The 19838-nt window shown below is 50.0% G+C and overlaps 1 protein-coding gene across 6 annotated transcripts in view; it reads left to right on the top strand.

Annotated features, from left to right (window-relative positions):
- TNRC18 (trinucleotide repeat containing 18) overlaps window positions 1–19838 on the top strand; it is a 47607-nt gene that overhangs the window by 16644 nt on the left and 11125 nt on the right. For 3 of the 6 annotated variants that reach the window (XM_004945156.5, XM_040647498.2, XM_040647499.2), the window contains 11 exons: window positions 27–173; window positions 606–790; window positions 1589–2012; window positions 2521–3468; window positions 4087–4262; window positions 4952–5088; window positions 5552–5680; window positions 7397–7571; window positions 8623–8986; window positions 11502–11783; window positions 18637–18876. In XM_004945156.5, the coding sequence (XP_004945213.4) occupies window positions 27–173; window positions 606–790; window positions 1589–2012; window positions 2521–3468; window positions 4087–4262; window positions 4952–5088; window positions 5552–5680; window positions 7397–7571; window positions 8623–8986; window positions 11502–11783; window positions 18637–18876 (3207 nt within the window). The remainder of the gene's footprint in view (window positions 1–26; window positions 174–605; window positions 791–1588; window positions 2013–2520; window positions 3469–4086; window positions 4263–4951; window positions 5089–5551; window positions 5681–7396; window positions 7572–8622; window positions 8987–11501; window positions 11784–18636; window positions 18877–19838) is intronic. The other 3 variants (XM_040647500.2, XM_040647501.2, XM_040647502.2) reach the window with 3 other exon arrangements.

The raw sequence follows: 19838 nt of genomic DNA, 5'->3' as shown, positions 1-19838 counted from the left end.
TGTGATCATGGTGTTTCTTCTTCCAGGACTTGGCCACCCATCCCTGCACCAGGGCATGACTCCAGGCTTCCCCCCTGCCATGGGAGGGGCCCTCCCTTCTGCCTACCAGTTTGCCAGAGACCCGCAGTCGGGGCAGCTTGTCGTTATCCCCAGTGAGCACTTGCCGCACTTCGGTAAGGACATGAGCATATCCCTGAGGAGGGGTAGTGGCTTTGGAGTTGGCTCAGTGGGAATGTGCACATCCAGGGGGAGCAGAAGCCACAGCTCTAGGTGGCCGTGGGCTTGCTTCTTGTTACATTGCATTTTGGAAATGAAGATGTGTTCAGCACTGGTTTCTCACCCTGTAGAAAACCCCATAGAGTTTGGCTCCTCGGTTAGGAGAATTTGCCCTTGGGGCCAACCAAGGATGGGCAAGCCAAGGCTGAGAGAGAGCACAGCAAGTCAAATGGCCCCAGAAGTTGGGGAGAAAGACAACGTGCTTTCCCCTTTGCATTTCTGGTAGCGTTTTTGTGTAGCTTGATGTTTGGCTTCCCCTCACCATGGGATTGGCTTAGAGACCCTTGCCCTGAGCAACCCTTAATCCTCTAACCTTGCTTGTTTTGCAGCGGAGCTGATGGACCGAGCTCCCCCACTGTGGCCTGCCATGTACCCCCCGACCCGGAGCTCCCTGCAGCATGCTCACCAGCTCCAGCTCCTCTCCCATCAGCAGCTGCTGCGGCAGCACGAGCTGTACATCCTGCAGCAGCAAGCAGCACACGCCATGGAGCTACAGCGGAGTGCTCAGCTTGTGGTATGTCCTGGAGAGTATCTAGCTTAGAGGTGAAAGCCCAAAATTGAGTTGTCTAGGGGGTTTATTGTAGAAACCCTGAGTGGTGTCAGGAGAGCTGCTCCATGGCATGGCTGTGATTCCTTCCTTGGGGCTGGCTCTGCTTATTGAATGCTTTCATCCATACTCACCTCCAGGCAGACCTCCTGCAGTGGCTCGGAGGAGCAGCTGCAGCGCTGGCAGTGATTGCTCTGGGTCCTGGAGCCCAGCTCCCATTCACCAGAAGGTTTTGGCAACCGTTAGGTTTCATTTGGGTGTGTTTTGCACCCAGTTAATTTTTGTAGTGGTCATCTGTTTTTAGGGCTTTGCTTTACATTTGTGCTTGCCAAGCTGGAAGCTTAGAAATAGAAACCACTTTTTTTGGGGGGGGGTTGCATTTGAAAGCTGAGACACCCTTCCCATGACTCCTGGATCTGGGACTTCATAAAAAAAGTTATTATAAGCTTCATGATGAGTCCCAGAGGAATCTACATCTGTTTCTGCCAGTGCTTCCTATCAGATCTTCATTCAGGTCCAGGAGACCTTCCCTCCCTCTGAGCACTTTAACCCTTCTCTATCACAGCACTCTTCTGCCTGGGAGGTGTTAGTTTAGGATCAGCGTCTCCCTCTATCACATTGACCTTAAAATGGTGTTGCAGTTGGTAGCACATGTTTTATTCCAGTTGGTGTCGGATAAAGATTTGGTTTTGTTTGGAGGGAGATCTGTGCTGCTTTCCAGGAGCAGGGGGAGATGTACTGAGTTTTGCTCTGTTCTTATCACAGGAGAGGCTGAAGGCAAACGAACAGCGTGCGGATATGGAAGAGAAGGTTACGAAACGGAGCCTGGACAGTGCCAAATCGGGCCTGTCCTCCTCTGCCCCAGGACTGGTACACCGAAAGCCGCCCGTGCTGTCGCCCAGCGCCTCCACGTCCTACAGCAAGGCTGTGAGTCCACCTCCCCTCTCTCCCAGGGCCTCACCCGTGTCTGTGCTCAAAGCTGAGGTGATCCAAAAGATGGAGGAGCCACCTTCGCAGCCAGCCTACTCCTACCCTGCCACCCCCAGCTCCCACCCCTCCAGCCCGCCCCCCGCCTCTCCACCCCCTGCCCCTGCCATCCCTCCAAAGGAAGAGGCACCCGAGTCTGTGGAGAAGAAAGACCTGGAGTTGGAAAAAGAGGCTGCTGGTCCATTTCAGGCCTTGTTCCAAGGTAAGAGAGCCCTGCTTTGACAGAGTCCCATTGTGTTTGTGCCTGCCTCCCTTTTTTTCCTCAGTTCTTTCCTGCTTCCATCCCTTTCCCTAAAGAAAACCATGTCGCGCCTCTGTAAAAGGGAAGGGAGGGGCAGGGAGCAGGGTGCTGTGGTTGGCTGGGATCGTTGACTGGGTTCTTGGGGTACTTGGTGCTGCGAGCTCTCTTCCTCCCTTGGGTTGAGCCTGGGTCAGTTCCTTCAGAGCTGAAATCTCCATGGGAGGAGGAATGCAGGATGCAGATCCCACTGTAGTTGCTGGAGATATGCAGAAGGGATGTCTCAGGTGCTGCGGCCTGAGATGGAGGGTGGCAGCTTGGCTAGAAGAGGGATGCCCAGGTAGCCACTGTGTGAGAATAGAAAGAGCTGTGAGTTGATGGCAGCAAAGGGAACCCATCCCTGTGCCTCCATGAGGGTAGCCACGTTGGAGACCTTGCCATTACACAGCCTGTCCCTTCCGATGTCTTGCAGAGATCCCCCCGGGATATCCATTCCAGTCCTTGCCTCCCTCCTTCGGCAGACACTATCCCTACCTCCTCCAGCCCACCGCGGCGGCTGATGCGGACGGCCTGGCTCCCGACGTCCCGCTGCCTGCTGAAGGCTCTGAGCACATGGAGCTTTCCCCCGAGGTCAAGCCCATCCACCTGTCTCCGTCCAAAATGCTAGAACCCATCCCAACAGCAGCAGAAGAGGAGTCGTTGGAAGAGAGGGTGAAATCGGAAGTACAAATGGAGGAAAGCCAAGAGAGCATCTGCGAGCAGGACATGGGGGCTCTGAACATCGCCACCACTGCGGCCGTCCCAGTGCAGAATGTGGACAGCTGCACTTTGCTGTTGCATCAAGGAGAAGCCTTGGGTGCTATGGAACAGGACCAGGAAGACCTCCAGAGCTGCCCCCCTCCTTACCAGGTTGTGGCTTGCCAGGTAGAAGATGAGGCTCAGGCAGAGACTGAGGGCAGAGCAGAAACCTGCTCAGTGCACATGGACTACGACAGCTCGCTAGTGCACCCAGAGAACGAGACACCTGAGATGGACTTGACACCCCAGCGGGAGGAGGCCTCTGTAGCCATGGATCTGCAGGGTGCTGATGTGCCCAGGGGCAGGGAGTTTCCCAGCCTGCCTCCTGAAGAGAGCGAGCAGGGGCCAGAGATGCCCTCCTACCCAGATGAGGCAATCTCTTGCCAAATCCCAACTCTGGACATCAAGCCGGGTGACCCGCTGGCGGGGATGAACGCTTTGGTGGCTGCCACGGAAATGCCTCAGGCTTGTTCTTTGTTGACTACTGCCAGCGTCGCTCCGTCCCAGGTGCAGATGGAGGTGTTACCTGACCAGGCCTTGGAGCACTCCTTCCTGCAAGGGATCACCTTGCTGAGTGAAATTGCAGAGATGGAGCTGGAGAAACGGAAGCAAGAAATGCAGAGTAAGTGATGGGAGTGGGGTCTGGCTGGCCTTGGGCTGGATCGGGTCTGCTTGTGCTTTGCATGGACAGAGGAGCAGAGGCCCAGCTGAGATCTCTTGCAGCCTCAGCCAGGCAGCAAGGAGTGATGCTCCAACCTTCAGGCGCTTTAGAGAGGCTTGAGGAAGGGTTTTTGTTGTAGCAGGCTGAGCTGCACGTGGCATTTGGACTGCTCCCCCCTTCCAAAGGCCCTCCCCATGTCTAGACAGTTCGTGGTATGCATAGTGGAAACGGAGCCCCACTTGCTGAGAGCTGCCAGGGTAACACCCTTCTGGCAGGGGCTGAGCCTGCAGTCTGTCGGGGCTTGGCACAGGAGGCCTCAGGAGCTCCAGATGATGCTTTCCAAGAGCTTGGCAGGTCCTGAAAGGATCTCACCTTCACTTACTTCCTGAGATGAGACGTGGTGGGAGCTGCAGGCTGCAGCATGGCGGGGTGCAACAGGAGATCTCAAGTGGGGGTTGGGGTATCCCAGAGGCTGCTTGAGCTGTTGTGGATCGGGACAGGATGAGAGCCTTTCCTTGTGCCCACCAGAGGAATAGTATCACAGGATCAATCTCTAGCTTTTTTTCATGTCCTTCCCAGCAGGTCCCGAGAGTTTCCCTGTCCGGCCAACGCTGGAGAGTTTGCTGGCTGCCAGCACCCACATGCTTATGGAAGTACTTTCCACCCCCTTTATGGAAAGTCTGAAAACCATCCGGCTGCCTCGAGAGCTGAATCCCAACAAAAAGTACAGCTGGATGCAGAAGAAAGATGAGCCCGTAAGTAGCTCTCAGCGTGGCTGAGCCTGAAAAGCCACAGTGTATCCGCTCACCACTGCTTGCCCTCCCAGTCGCCCTGTGCCGCCCTTCTGCGTAGGGCAGAACTTCCCTCTGTGTTGCTAACAGCACATGAGTTGGCATGATGCGATTCAGCTTCCTCTCTTGTTTGTGAATCAACACCATTGATCTCAGCGGGACCCTCCCCAGCCCTAGAAGTGGTGCTTGTAATACAAAGCCAGCAGAAACTCGTATGTTACTGCTTTGGTGGGGAGAATAAGTAAAGATAGTGGCAGCAGGGTTTTTCCTTTCTTCTTCTTTCCTGACTCTTCCCCATGGGAGACACTGACAAATTATTTTGTACCCAGCAAGTAAGCATTCCAAGAATATTTTGATCTGTGTTTTTAAATAAGGGAGAAGAGACTCCATGGATGTATTTCACTCTGCAGGTTATTTCCCAGGGATGTTGCTCTTTCTCAGAGCTGAAACCATGTCCAGCCACCGAGCATCTTTGCTTGGCTGGTTGTGTTCCCATACCACTCTCGGGCTGTGCTTGGTGGGGGGAAGAGTGCACTGCTCCAGTATCAGCACACAGGGTGTCATGCCAGGATGCATTGCAAAGGCACCGCAATCTTGAATGGGGACCAGGACATGCCCTGACCTTCTCCACCCCTCTTGCCTCCTCCCCCTAGATGTACTCTATCAAATCAGCCATCGAGAACATGGATGCGATGGAGCTGGATTACAGGATGAGGCTGGCGGAGCTGCAGCGGCGCTACAAGGAGAAGCAGCGGGAGCTGGTGAAGCTGCAGCGGCGCAGGGACTCTGAGTAAGTGGCAGGCTGTGCACTTGGTCTTTTCTTTTCCAGCTGGGCACCTACCACTGCCTCTCGGTCCAGGAGAGAAAACAGCCTTCCATCCCTCCCTGTCTCCTGTCCTCCTGGTATGGCTCGCCAGAGCTTTGCACAACACACTCCTAGGCTATGTGACACACCACCCCACCACTGGTGAACGCAGCTGGGAGACCGTTGTTAGAGACATCCTTGGCTTCAGCAGCTCAGTTTAGCAGTTCGGTGACAGGCAAAGGTTCTGGGTTGGCTCCCGTTCTTGCTTGCTTTCTTTTTTTTTTCCTTTTTCTTCTTTTTGGTTTTATTTGCTGTATTATTTTTTTTCTCTGTTTGCTTTGCTTTTTGGTTGCAAAATTTGATTTTTTTTTTCTTTGCTTTTTTTTTTTTCCTTTTTTTTTTTTTTTTGTTGCCTTGGTTAACAGTGAAGCGTGTGGTTTTTTTAAAGGGAAAAGCATGACGAGAAAAGTAGAAGCTTGGCGAGAAGAGGCCCTGGAAGGCCCAGGAAGAGGAAACTTGGATCAAGCGCTCTGTCGCCCATTAAGGAGAGAGGGAAGAGTGACAGCAAGAGTGGAAAGTAAGGCTGGAATTTGGGGAAGATGGGAAAATGGCAGGGTCGCTGCACAGGGTCGTACTTGGGGAAAGCATCTCAGATGCAGCGGGGTCTCGCCGTGGCGATGCTCAGGCAGGATGGTCTCACGTCAGTGGTGTGGAAGCGTTCAACATGAGCATGTCCTTACGGTGGGAAGGCGCTGCCAGCCCACGTGTCTGTGTTGGCTGCAGTTAGGGCAGGCAGAGTTGAGTGGTGTTGAGCGCTCGGTGTCGGGAGCGTGTCCTCGTGCCCTTTCAGGAGGACAATGCAGGAGGGTGCCATAGAGCTCATGGCAGGGATGCTGATGTCAAAAACTGGAAGGATAGAGCTGGTCCAGGTTTTCTGTTTTCTCGGGCCTTTCTGCTGCGTTTCTTGTGTCTTCACCTCCTGTTCCTCTCATCAGTGGGAGTTGGTTTGGCCTGGCCTCTCTCTTTCCAGTGTCTGGACCATTCTCTTTTCTGCTTTTTTTCTCTTGTGCAAGTCCAACCGATCTCATTTGGATACCTGGGTCGCAATTGGCCATCTGACCATCCTTAGATGGCTAAGCCTCTCCAAAAGGAGGGCATCTCCAAGCTGCCTCCCTGTCCAATGTGTATTTTTTGCAAATATCCTTTTCAATCAGATTCAGGTGCCCAGCTCCCACTGACTGTGTGCTTTTGAAGATCTTTCCTCTCGGTGGCTCTGTTTTGCTCCTCGTGTTCGGATGGCTGAGCAGGCTGGAGGCATCCAGAGGTGGCTGGAGCTGTGCATGTGTGCATGCATGAGCGTGTTGGTATGCACATCCTTGTGTTACAGGAATTCAGGAGTGACCTGGTCTGGGAGGTGGAGGTGCACCCTCAGTGTCCAGGGCAGGAGTTGTTGGTTTAGCTGAGTACAGTGGTCAGCAGGGAGGACAGAGGGGGGGGGAAGTGCCTAGGGGCTGTCAGTGGCTTTGTGGTGGCATTGTGATATGGGCCAGTAGGCTTAGTGAGAAGGAGTGAGAGTGAGGCAGTGAGAGCTTTCAGTGGAGGCTTGGTGTTGAATGACCTCAGCATCCATCAAATAGTTCATGGAGGCAGCTGGGGAGCAGTGAAAGACATGCTTCTAGTCTCATATTATTATTATTATTATTTTATTGTTATTTATTTACCCTCTCCTTTCCCCACGAATCCTGGAGAGACCAAAAACACAGTCTGCAAGTGCCACTTGCAGTGGGGCCAGGCGTGTAAAGCGGATGGCCTGCCCTTTGTGCAAGCTGGTCTTCATGGTGCCATTGTCCCTCCGTGCGGCCCTTAACCCCTCATTGCTCAGACTGAGCATCCTGGTGCCAGGCATGGTGGCACCTCCCTGAGCCTCAGGACTCTCTCTGCAGCTAGTGACCATGAAAGTAGAGGTGGGATAAAACCACCACAGCCAGCTCAACTGCCTAGCCTTCCTCCTGCTGAGCTGTACCAAGCTGGGCGCTTTTTCAGTGGCTGCTACTCAAGATCCCAAACACTTCCTTTCAGAGACCATCTTGTGGGTCTCTGATTTGTGTGCTGGTATCCAAGAAGGGCTCCCTGCGACTCCTCCTGTGTCCAGACTGCAGTTGCTTCGCAGTGGACTTGGCTCCCATTAAGGATCCCCACTGTTCTAGGAGGCATTTTACCTCACTTTTGAGCTTGATGGGGATCACAGGGAGGAAAGCCCCCCACCTTGACCCATCCTGTGCTTGGCTTGCAGACTAAGCAAGTCCTTGTTGCTCTCTGAAGACTCTGAGACTGGCGAGGGCATGAAGAAGAGGCACAAAGGGGCCCTCCCGGAGGAGGATGACGATGTGGAGAGCGGCAGTGGCAAGATGAAAGGGAGGAACCAGAGCTGGGAAGAACATGATGCTGCCCCCAGCTTCTCAAACGAGGTCAGTGCCCTCGTGGGGAATGCGGATCCACAGGCCAAAAGCAGATCATTTTCCCACATTGACCGGTGCTGGCTTGCTTTGAACAACTCCTGATCTTACAGCATCTGCTCTCAGTTCCCGTGTGTTCAGCAGCTCCTCATGGGAGGGCTCTGTGCAGCAGAGGGGTGTTTGCAGAAGCTAATGTTGGCTGATGGAGGTTGGGCCTTTCTGGTAATCAGTAGAGAGGTGAGCACCTTCGAGCCAGCCAGAGCACTGCGGTGTTGTACTAGCTCAGAATCCAGAGCAGTGGTTGTATTACTGCTCTGGCTGTCGAGACAGAGGTGGGTGACTGACTTTTCGTGGCAAGAGAAGAACAGAGTGTGGTCTCATTTTTTTAAATGCAGGGTCTTCCTTTGCTCCTGTTGGAGCAATGAGATAATTACTGGAGCTTTAAGCTGCTGCTGAAATCCAAAATGCATGCAGGCAAAGTACCAAGTTGCAGCTGCTGTTATCTAGATGTAACGCATGTAAAGTAAATTTACTTTTTTTCAAAGTGCAAGAAAATATGGAAAAGGAATGTAAGAGCCCTGGCTGTAACGCAGTGGCGCTGATGTTCTTGCTGAGAGGTATTTGGGTATTTTTGGCATCTCTGCCACTGTAGCTGGTTGCTTGTATGGAAATCTGTATTTATTTGGCTGGAATTTGGAGTAAAGAAGATTTACAGTCCCTGTGATCTAGAGAACAGCTTGTAAACCAAACCCCAACAAATCCTAAAAAACAGTGTTGAGAAGAAAAGAACTCCAATCTACGTTAATTTGTGAATATATTTCTTTTGGAAGAAAACTCGGTTTTTCTGAGTTGTCTTTGACATTATATATTACTTTATGAGGGTGAAGCTGCACCATTTGCTACTGTCTTTCTCCCTAGCATGATGATGGGAGCGAGGATCTTCCTTTTGAGGCATTATTAATTGGCAAGCATAAGGGACTGAAGTGAGGGTAGTTAAAAACCCTGGGATCTGCCGTGATACCTGCTTTGTATTCACCTGCGTCCCTTCCTTTCACCTTGACAGTTAAAGCTTAAGAAAAAGAAAGTACCATCGGATCAGGAACAGTTGGCCAGCAAACTCGACAAGGCCCTGTCGCTCACCAAACAAGACAAACTCAAATCCCCCTTCAAGTTTGCTGACAGCTCTGGGGGGAAGCTGAAAGCTGGTGGAGGTGGCAGCAGGTACCTCCCTTCTCATGAGGCTCTGCCAAGTAAGGAGGAGAAGAAGAGCCTGGCCAAAAACCTGGGCCTGTCCTTGAAATCCACCAAGGAAGGTAAAAACAAAGTGGCTGCCAAAATGAAGAAGATGGAGGTGGGATTAAAAGTCAAAAATCAGCTGAAGGTTTCCCATTCACCAGCAATATCTGAAGTTAGCAGCTACTCTTATAGTAAGTAATCCCTCGTTTATCTCTTGTTATGGTGTAACCTGTTGTGTGGGCTTTTGTTGTGTGGCAGGGGTTTCTGGCTTCTTGGAGATGGTTGTGGAGATGGGTCAGGTTTTGCTTGTGGGTGGAAGGTGACCTTCTCCTTGGATAATACATGCTGCTGTGTCTTTGGGCTGAGTGTGAGATGTCCACCCAACTTGCCCCATCCGAGAGGTAGCAGACGTTGCTGTGTCCCTTCCTGGCCTATATTGTTCTGGTGGTCCCCGGGGAAAAAGAAGTAAAATCATATCCTTGCTTTCAGTGTGAGTAGACACTCTCCATCTAGCTGCCAGATGAGTTCTCACTGCCTCTCCTCAGGAGGTGGTTAGCAGAGACAACTTGGTGAGTTGGGTGGGGTTAAGCTGTGGAGGCAGATAGGGAAGGCGTAGTCTGCAAGAAAAACTGATGTCTGGAGTATCCTGCTGCCTTTCTGCAGTGTTGTGGCTTGATTCGTGGGTGACTGTGTACAGCCTTCCCATTGGAATTAGTCTACTCAGTGGCATCCTGTGTACTGGTGCAGCCAAAGTGCACCCAAGGCAAAGATTCCTGCAGACACCATTACAGAAAGAAAAATCTGAATTGCAGATGGCATTAGGAAGACGTAGAATCGGGCATGGAAGAGTCTTTAATGGCTCAGGCAGACAATGGGGCAGAGAAGCATGTGCAGGACTTGGAGTTTATGGTCTGAGGCCCGGTAGCTCACTTACATACACACCTTGTCCTTTGCTTGCAGCTAATTAAGTCCCACGGTAAAGCTCTTATGGGGTATTCATATGCATAACAAATGTACGTGGCAGCAGTGCAAGACCAGTTCAGAAATTTCACTAATGGGGAAGATGATGAGGTAGTGACTCCACATGAACAGATGTTTGGCATGAAATCAGCCATTTACGTGGCAAAATAGGAGCCATTGTGTTCGCTGGACTTGAACACAGCCTTTGACTGGTTGTTCTTTACAAACCACCCCGTAGTGCTGCTCTTCAGTGTACTTCAGTCCCAGGAACAGACCCAGGCCTCCTCAGCTGGGAGCTCTGGAGCTGGTGGGGAGGTAAGCAGGGGCAGAGGGGAGGCACAGCCCCTTGCTGGGAGGAGCTGGCACAGTATCCTCACACTTGGTGCTGTGATTTCAAGATCAGAAACTCCTTCCTGGACCCAAAGGAGCAAGGGAGCTGCTGTCCAAGTACACTCCTTTCCAGTGAGTCTTCTGATGTAGGACCGTGCCCATGTCACCACATGTATCTCAGAGCAGGAGGATTACTGTTACCGAGGAACCGACTCTGGAATGGCTCGGCTTTGATAGGCCTTCTTTCAGCTGTGCGCCAAGTTCAAGGAAAGGGCCTTAGGCAGTCATTTGGTCACTCAAGCGTGGTGGATTTGGAGAGGCAGGTCGAGCATATGGCAGCACCTCCTGTGACTGGTGGGCTGCTCTTGTGGAGGAGGAGAGTGGGACCAGTGCCAAATGCTTGTGCCTCCTCCTGACCTCACGGTTCTCTAGCTGGAGTCCTGAAAGCCTTGGGCATGGATCCAGAGGGTGAGCTGAGTATCCAGTTCCCATCCATGTTAATGGAACTGGGGTTCACACCATCTTCTGTGTATTTGGGCTCTGGACCTCCTAAGCTGCCACCCCTTGTTCCTTCCTCTTCACAACCGTCACAATGGAGATGGGGAGTGATGTGCAGCTGGGGCTGACACTGGAGAGCATCTGCTGCTGCCTGCATGCCGGAAAGGTCCGTGTCCATAATGCTACAGAGTCAGTGGTGCATTTGTGAGCTGGGATGTGACACTTCAAGCCTGCTTCTATCACAGCCAGGGGCACCATATATTTCTGCTGCGCTCATCTGACACTGGAGAGGATTGTTGTATAAAACTCACTGCCTGCTGCTTGGTAAAATGGGTTTGTGGACCAGGGAGCTTGGTCAGTGTTCTCTTTTGGTGTGCTCTGTACTGCTGAGTGGGGTGGCGTGTTTGGAGTTGGACGTGTTGCCCCTTAGCAGCTGGGGTTGCTCTGGCTGTGTTAGAAACCGTTCAAGAGAGTCAGTTTGTGCAGAGCTGGGGATTTAAGTCAGAGGATAAAGCATAACCGTGGCTGAGGCTGATTTGGGTTGATTGGCCGATCTCTGGCATCACTGCACCTTTGGCGGCTGTCTTGATGGTGGAATTGTCTGTCTCAGCTTTCTGTTCCTGAGCTGAAAGCAGGTCTTGGATCCTGCCATAAGGCAGGAAGGATCACTGGATCTAGATGGAGAGTGTTTATTTCTAACTGAAAGGAGGAGGTGTGTATTTCTGGGTTTATTCGGCTCCCAGCTGAGCCTGTTGCTTGTGATGGAAGCCTGGCAGGAAGGGCATGGCGACGCGCAGCCCCTCCTGGTGCAAAGCCCCTTCACCCAGAAACACACAAAACCAGCCCTCTGACCCCCTCTGAAACCCACCCTAACCCCGTTCCCTGAGGTAATGCTGTTCCCACCTGCTCTGACTGCAGATACGGACTCAGAGGAGGAGGAGGAGGGATCCCTGAGGGACGAGTGGCCGGCGCAGCCCCCCTCTGCCCCCAAGCCGCGGCCGCCCAGCCTCTACAGCGCAGCGGCCAGGAAGGGCGGCCGGGCGGCCGGCAGCCTCAAGGCGGCCCCGCGTGGTGTGGCGGCCGGGCGGCCGCTGAAGGCCAAGGCGGCGGCGGGCCGCAAGCAGCCCTTCTGCCTGCTGCTGCGGGAGGCCGAGGCGGGATCTTCCTTCAGCGACTCCTCGGAGGACTCGTTCGATCAAGGTTACTAGCTTATAGCAAACGCACCCCTCCGCCATGTCTGCGTGGGGCGGGCGGGGGGCGAGCAGGGGCCCTCAGGCCGGGGTCAGCCATTTTGATGGTCGCAGCCAGGGCGGCCATCTTTGTTCTTGGCAGCGTAGGCTGCCGTATCAGCCCGACGGTTATCTTTTATCCTTTTTGTACCTGTATCGTTGTGATATTATTACCGACTGGCTCTTTTAGAGCTTTTATATTGACTGGGTTTTAGAGTTCACCTCTCCCTACTTTCCTGTTCCCTCCCTCCCTTCAGTTTTTCCCTCACTTTCTTCCTTGCTGCCACCACCACCATTATATTCTTTTTATTACTATTATTTTATTTCTTATTATTTTATTTTGGCATGGTCCTTGAAGAGGCTTGGAAGGAGTTCTTTTTTTCTTTTCTTTCCCTTTTTTAGTTGCATTCCTTTTCTTTTTATTATTATTATTATTTTTTCACTGCCGGGATACTGTTGTGTGGCCGTGTGACTTGATGTTTGTACTGCGATTTGGTATACCAAGCTTTATTAAACATATCAAGTTCATTTTTAACTAAACCTGTGTACTTGTCTCTCTTGCTGTGTCTCTTAGCAGGCGATTAGGTTGCCGCTTCACTCCATCCTGCTCTGCATCCCTCTCCTGCTCCCACTCCCCATGAGTAGAACTGGAATTAACCTAGTCTGGGTACTCTCTATTATTCAAATATCCCTGCTAGCAATTGTCGCTCGCTGCCTTTGTCCAAACCAAGGCCTCTCTCCCACCCCCACTCCTTTTATTTTGTTTTTATTTTGCTCATCCGTTTTATGTTGGTTTTTTTTGTTGTTGTTGTTTACAGCTGTTTTCTTGTGTTGTTAGGCTCTCAAGGCAGGCAGGTAAATCGTGAAGGCTCTCGGTCCTCATTGCTGCTGTGCATAAGGTCCCCATTATACTCAGCAAGTTTTTATGCCCCTTTTGGGTGGTACTGTTTTTCAGATGCCCGCACATAATCCGTAGTGCTCAAGGATGTGGTAATTACTGCATTAAATTTGACTGCAGTTTCCCTCCCCCACCCTCACCCCAATTTTTTTTTTTCCTTACAGCTTCTTTTTGTCAGCCTGTCATTAGTACTTCAGTGGGAAAAGAGATTACTTGAGACTTTTCCTCCAGAGACACAAGGGGTTTCTGTTTTAGAGCGCACTCATTAAATAATAATCATGGGGAAAGGTCATTTTAATGAGCCCTCAGCTCCCAAAAGAAAGTAGCTCGTCTGGGCTGAATGCTAAGCAAGAGCATCCCCAGTTGTTATTGTCTACGTTACACAGCAGAGCTGCATGCAGCACAGCAAAAGCCTTTTAGCGTTTCACACTGCTCAGACAGTTGTTAATTGAAAATGGGGCTGGGTAGTTTTGCTTTGGTTTTGTTATTCTTAGTTTTTGATCTTAATCTCCTCCACACACCTGTTTTTCTTCCCTCCAAGCCCATCCTCCAAAGAAAGGCAATTTAAGCTAAAAAAAAAAACCAAAAAACCCATATATTTCAAACAGCAGAAAGATACAGAATGCTGATGTAGTTTGATGTGACTGGGCTGGACCCACCAGTGCATCTAAAAGAAAACTAAAAAGAAGTCTGTTTCAAAGAAATCAAATTTATTCCTCAGAGAACCCAAACTGTTGTGGGGACAATGGATTTCGTGTGAGGGAGAGTTTGCCACATCTCCATGAAGAGTCTGCGTTACTTCCGTTCAGCTTGACATCCCTTCCCTGTTTCTTTCTGCATCTTTTCTTTGTTTGTTTTGCTGCTGTTGGAAATTTGGAGGATATCAATCCCTTTTTGGTGCTAAGTTCTTGAGTTTTTGGGGCTTTGCTTTTTGGTTTTGCTCCAGATAGCAGATAGGTAACTTGTCCCTAGATTAGCTTTGTCGATTTTTCAAGTAACCTGTTCTGCTTTTTTAAGACACAGCTATCCCAGTTTGATGGGATAAAGTCTGGGGAAGGGGGGGGCGGATATGGGAGGAGGTTGGGAAGTCTGGAACAAATGGGGAAAGGCATTGTAAATCCCTCAGAGGTGTCATTTAATGGTGGGGAAACCAAAGATGCAAAACCTCCGGGGGTGGGAGGTGGGCACAGAGGGGCGGTTGGGAGGGATTATTGGTTACAGTTTTGCTTTTTCTTCAAATGGTTTTTGATTTTATTATTATTATTTTTTTGTTTAGTTCTTTGTCAGAAACATTTCTTGAAGGGATATTTGGGTAATAGGGTTTCTAATGGCTTTCCCTGATACTAAACCGATTAATAACCTCAGCTTTTCTAGAAGTGCTCGCTTTCTCCTTGCAGCTGCTTGGCCAACCCTTTCACCCCTGCCCCTATCCATGATGCTTTGAATGTCTGTGTCGGTCTCTTGCATTTGCTCTCACGCTGCACTAAAGAAGCAAAGTGGTTGGCTGGTTGTAGGGCAGACACTTCTCAGCGAGGGTCACTAACCATGAACCTGAACCTTGACCATTGTTATGTAGGTAGGCAAAATAATTTTCTTTATGTCATCTGTCAGCCTCAGATGTTTCGGTGTTACCTCCGTGAATAATGACACGTAGATCTTTGCATTCTCTTGTTTTTTTTTGTTAGAATTTTCAAGATGATCGCTGTCCACTTTTGACTTTCCTCTGTCCATGTTGAGTTTTGCATGGAAGATTTGCTTGAGTGTCTGTGTTTGAGGACTCCAGAAATGCTTTACTATTTGCTGTTCGATTTTCTCTGGGAGAAGCCCTTATCCTAGCAAAAAGGAGTATTTTTTTGATAGATGCAAGATGAGAAGGCACAGAACTGCCTGCAAAGGCTCTGCCTCTGCAGCTGAAAGATTTCCTGGGCCACGATGCAGACTACTTGCTGCTAGGGTAGTGGGTATCATGGCCCTGCCACTGTGTATGTCAGATGTAGGACTAGCTGCAGGAGAACTTGTTTTTGTCTGCTTTGAGACAGTTGTAGGGAGACAGATTTCTTGCCGACCAAACATAGCACTGCTGTTAAAGATAATGAGCAAAGCCTATGGTGTTTCATCCAGTGACCTTGGAGAGGAAACTGCCAGTAGAGGCTGAAGCTACGTAGGACCTTCAGAGGCCATCAGGATAGGGAATGCCATGAAGTTTCCATGACTGAAGATCCACATTTTTCTTCTCAATTGACTGTTTCCCTGGAGAGATGAATGCCTTCTTCCCTGCTCTGCCTAACTTGGAGGCTGATTATGCCACTTTGAAAGAAAAGATAGATTATTTTTCTGCTATTTTTTCCAAACATAGTGGATAACTGTTTCCCTGAACAACCAATCCCGTGTAATATTTTAACACTTTTTCATAAGTACTTCTGGAGTCAGCAGTGCAGCACACATGGAGGAAAAATCTACAAATGCTGAGAATTGGTTTGTTTGGCATTAAAAATAAAAAAAATGAAGGACAATCTTAAATTGGAGATTTGAAAATAGGTGACCTCCAGAGTTTGGACCGATCACACAAATCAGATGTCAATGACCCAGGAGCTGTCTAAAGTCTGCCTGTACTTAGCCTGCTTTGTATGCTGTAGGCCTGCTTGGTGTTATGAAAAAATCATGCTGTTTTTTTTTTACAATGTGAAATGACTCTTCTAAGTGTGTGTTTTTACCTCCCCCCCCCTTCCCAAACCTTTCCTCCCCACACCCTCCTCAGTCCGTCCTGTTACATCAGCCTGTAAAAACCAAACTGCTTAACCGATCTCTGTTCATCTTCATTTATTCCTCTCCTACAGTAAAATGCCATTAAAAAAAAAAAACAGTGAGAAAGTTCAGTATTTTATTTTCAATTGGTTTTGGTTCTGAATTTAATGCAGGTAAACGTTTTGGAAAAAAAGAAAGCCTTTGACTTCAGCTTATCTGGCTTCACCAGCGTTTGAGTATGACTTCTTGTTTGTTTTGGCTGCAGGATTGTATGCGTATGTGTGATTGTGTGTGTGGGTGTGTACACACATATACATGCTCTTAATGATGGCAGAAGTGTTTCACTTGATGTGTTTTCTCCTCACCCTTGCTCAGTGTTTGCAGAATTACAACCAGAAGAGGTTGGGGGGGGGGAAGGATATTTCAGAATGTTTTTGGTCCCGCTATTAATTCTTGGCAGGTGAAAAGATGAAGGCTTTGGTTGTGCAAAAGCATCTGTTCGTGCTTCGTTTTAAGCCTACAGATAGGTTGGGTGCAGCAGGAGTCAGACTCAGGCTTCAGATTCCGTACAGCCATTGCAGTGAGCTGCAGAGAGCCAGCAGGAGCATCTTTGCCACCAGGATTATGAATGTGGGGACTCGGTTTAGAAGTCGGTTTGGAGGGAAGCCCCAGATGGGCTGTTTTGGTTTCGTTGGGTCGGTTTTGTCTCTTGGCACATCAGGAGGAAGAGGAGCAGAGTGAGCGAGAGCTGCCCTTGTGGTGGGGGAGGATAGAGCTGTGAGTGAAGGCTGTGAATGTGCTCTAATGTGCTGTTTTTTTTCAGGCTGCAAGTTGAATTTCCTGCGGATAGAAATATAAGTGTTTTGGTAATAATGCTGACAAGAGACTGTCTCTGGTTGCCTTTCCATAGCGTGACACCGTATATTTGAAGGAGGTTAGAATAACTGCCGGGCGCGCTATTGCATTGTATGTTTTCCATGGTGTGAGTAATGGCTGCTTTCAGCGTGGCTTTTTAATCTGTTTCACCTCGGTGCTTTTGAAATACGGGAGCTGCTCGGTGCCCTCGTGCCCTTGTGGCTGCAGAGCCCACGTTGGCTGGGGTGGAAGAGGAGTCTTTAAGCACTGAGCGAGAGGTGCGCTCGGTGCTGCATGGTATTCACATGGGACAGATTGTGAAGAGGTTTTCCTGCAGAACATCCCCGTTTTTTGTCTGCTTTCTTCACTGCTCTCAGCTCATATGGCTCTCTGGGTCTAGCAGGAGGGGCTGCATGGGCTCATCTTTCTGATTTTGTGGAGAAGTACTGAATTCAGAGCCCAATTGGGTGCGTGGATGGAGTCTCAAGTAAGGGGCACTTGTTGGAGTAGGGCATCCCACGTAGGGGTGGAACAGAGCTGATGTAGGAACTCAGACACTGTTTTGCTGCTTGCAGGCAGGTGGCTTCAGCATCTCAGAATAGCCTTCATCTGGATGTGTTTTCTTCTTGGCAAGGCATGGTAGAAAAACAGCCGTTGTGCCCCTTCTTGTGTTAGGGGAAGGAATCTGATCCTGAGTTGCTGCAGATTGGCTTTTTTTGCATGTGGTTTTTGTGCAAGGAGCGAACAGGGCTGTGGATGTCTTGGTATTCCCTGCTAGTCTGTTGGGTTAGCAGCAGTTTTCTGTCAAAAGGATCATGTGAGCCACTAAGGTGTGGAAGGGCTTTCTGTGCAGCCGTTGGTAATCTGCAGCCATCTGATGTATGCTGTTTGAAGAAACAGAAGTGCCACCCGTTACTCCATTGGATAAAACACAAGGATGAGAGCACTGCTTTCTGATATCCCTGCGATTTCTGAAGTTGTGGAAAAACAACCCAAAGTGGCAAAATAATGCTCGTGTTATTGCTTTTTTTTTTTTTTAACAACCAAGTGTTGAGAACATTTTTATCTATCCCCGAGGGCACCAGTGGAAAGAAAAGGATTTTCGTGTTCGTTGCAGCTGATGTTGAAGGGATCTGGTTTCCCATTTGGCCAGCTGGCAGGTGCTGCTGGGAGCAGAGCAGGGCTCCTGCTAGTGGTGGGAATCTCTCAGCAGCCTCGGTGATCCTATTTAAGCCCTCATGTTTTCCAGACCTAGTTTTTGCAGTTAGAAAGACCCCAAACATACATATATGTATATGTGCTCGTGTGTGTGTGTTTGTGTGCAGTGTATGTACATTAGTGCAGTGACTCACACCAGCACTAACTGTGGGTGAGACGTATTTAAAATCAATTGCCTTTGGGCTGATGGGCAGACCCTTGGGAAGTGCTGTTGGGAAGGGAGCAACACCCCTCTCAGAGCATCTGCCCCACGTGCCTGCTCTGCACAGACTCTAAAGGAAAACCCCAGTGCAGTGCTCTGTGTGTGCCAGCCCAGGCTGATTTCTTGGCCAGAGTTCCACCTGGGGCTGTGGGCAGCTCGCTCTGCCTTTCCTGAGCTGTAGAGAGGGAAGCAAAAGGCGCAGAGAGTTTTGAGGCAGAGCGTTTCAACACTCTCGTTGCCATCTCCAGTGCTAGCTGCTGAAGCCTGTTCCCCCTAAATGTCATTTTCGCCCTTTGTGTCCTTTCATCTGCAGATACAAATTTCCTCCTTCTGCATTCCAAATCCATCACTTCCAAATTATTATTTCCCTCCTTTCCCCTCTCTTCGCATTTTTGCCTCCTGCCCCTTCTCCCCTCCATGTCCTCCTCGCCTCCTGCTGCGATGCAGGCTGATCTCTGGTATTCCCCTTCTGTCCTGAGCTCTGGTTCTGATTACACTAATGGATTTTGTTACGGAGGAAGAAGTGGTGGGTGGGAGGGGAATCCCACAGCTCCAGGGTTGGGATTTTTGAAGGAGTTAAGCTCTTAATTCCTCCTTGAGAACTGCAGGGAAGGGGTGCGTGGCTTCCTTTTCAACACCTTGCTTTTCTCTCCCCTGCCTTGGATGAGTCCTCTACCATACCTTGTGTTGCCGTGTCCCCCGTGGGTGGTGGTAGGCAGGGTGATACCAGCTGTATGACCACAAAGATGTGTGTCTGTGGCCAACACCTTCTGGCTTAGCTCAGGGGTGGCTCAGTGCTGCTTAGGGGAGCACAGAGCAGAGGAGAGCTGTCGATTCGGGGTGGAGATGTGGTTGATGCACAGCTCTGCAAGATTTGTAACGGGCATCTTCTTTTCTGCGTGCTAGATTCCAGCTCAGAGGAAGAGGAGGAAGAGGATGAAGAAGAGGAGGAAGAGGTGGAGGACTATGGGACAGATAGCACCGACAGGCTTTCATCACCTGCTCTTGATGAGAGTGGCCTGGGTCTGCTAGCGAGGTTTGCTGCCAGCGCCATGCCCAGCCCCATCGTTCCCCCTCCGCTTTCCATCATCCAGCTGGAGGCCAAGCAGAAGGCGAAGAAGAAGGAGGAGCGACAGAGCCTGATGGGTGAGTCGTATGCTCAGGGTTCGTGCCAGGGGAGAAGGTGGAAGGTTCAGGATCAGCTGTGCTGCAGGAAAGCAGATTCTTATCCAGACATGTCCTTGCTTTTGGCTACTTAATACTGAAGGGGAGTTCACTGTCTGGCAAGGAAAGAAGCAGTCATGAGAATGGCAGTTGTAGCAGCTGCAGCTGTGGCTTCCCTAGGGGCAGTTGCCTGCGGCTTCCTCAGAGTTTCCTCTTTTCCTGCCTGGCAAACCCTTAACAGTCACGCTAACAGTGGGATGCGGTGTCCCCTTGGACAGAGTGCTGCTGCATTTTGAGGAAGGAAGTACGTGCTAAATGCAGCTGATTTTCAGCACCCAAGAAAAGGAGAGACATTGAAACTGAAGAAAACCTCTTAAATTCATTCATCCCGTCCATGTCCCCATAGAAACTGGACAGAAGAACTCAAAGCGAGAGTCCCTTTGCTCATCTGTTTGCCCTGCCAGGCTCTGTGCCTCTGTCCCTCAGTTTCAGTGTTAGAAGTAATTGGAGTTTTATTTCTTCTCCTTCCCATGCCCTGCTGCACAAATGCCCCTGGGTGACATCGTTCCCAGTCAGACAGATCTATATGGGCTCCATTTATAAATTCTCTATTAATATTTATTAAGTGATAATGGAATTTATAGCATGCCTCAGAATGGAAAATGATGTCTTCTTTGGGAGCCCAGCTTGTTTTAGCACCATTTCCATGCTATATTAGGCTTTTGCCAACTTGTTCCAGCGGCCTCGCTTAAGAATTTATCGCCTTGTAACCTGCCCTCCTTGAAACTGGAAACATCTAGAAATCGTCTCAGGCAGCAGTGACGGAGGAGAACGGGTGCTGTAATTTCCAAAGGGCTTTTCATCTTAAGCGTTGCCAGCTTTGATTTTGACAGACTGGCTCTTTTCGTGCTGGGGCTGTCTCGGGGGAGACTGTTTGGGTAGAA

The sequence above is a fragment of the Gallus gallus genome, chromosome 14, assembly GCF_016699485.2.
Source record: "Gallus gallus isolate bGalGal1 chromosome 14, bGalGal1.mat.broiler.GRCg7b, whole genome shotgun sequence".
NCBI lineage: Eukaryota > Metazoa > Chordata > Aves > Galliformes > Phasianidae > Gallus > Gallus gallus.
The sequence above is the reverse complement of the archived record's forward strand: the minus strand, read 5'-3'. Positions and strand labels throughout refer to the sequence as shown.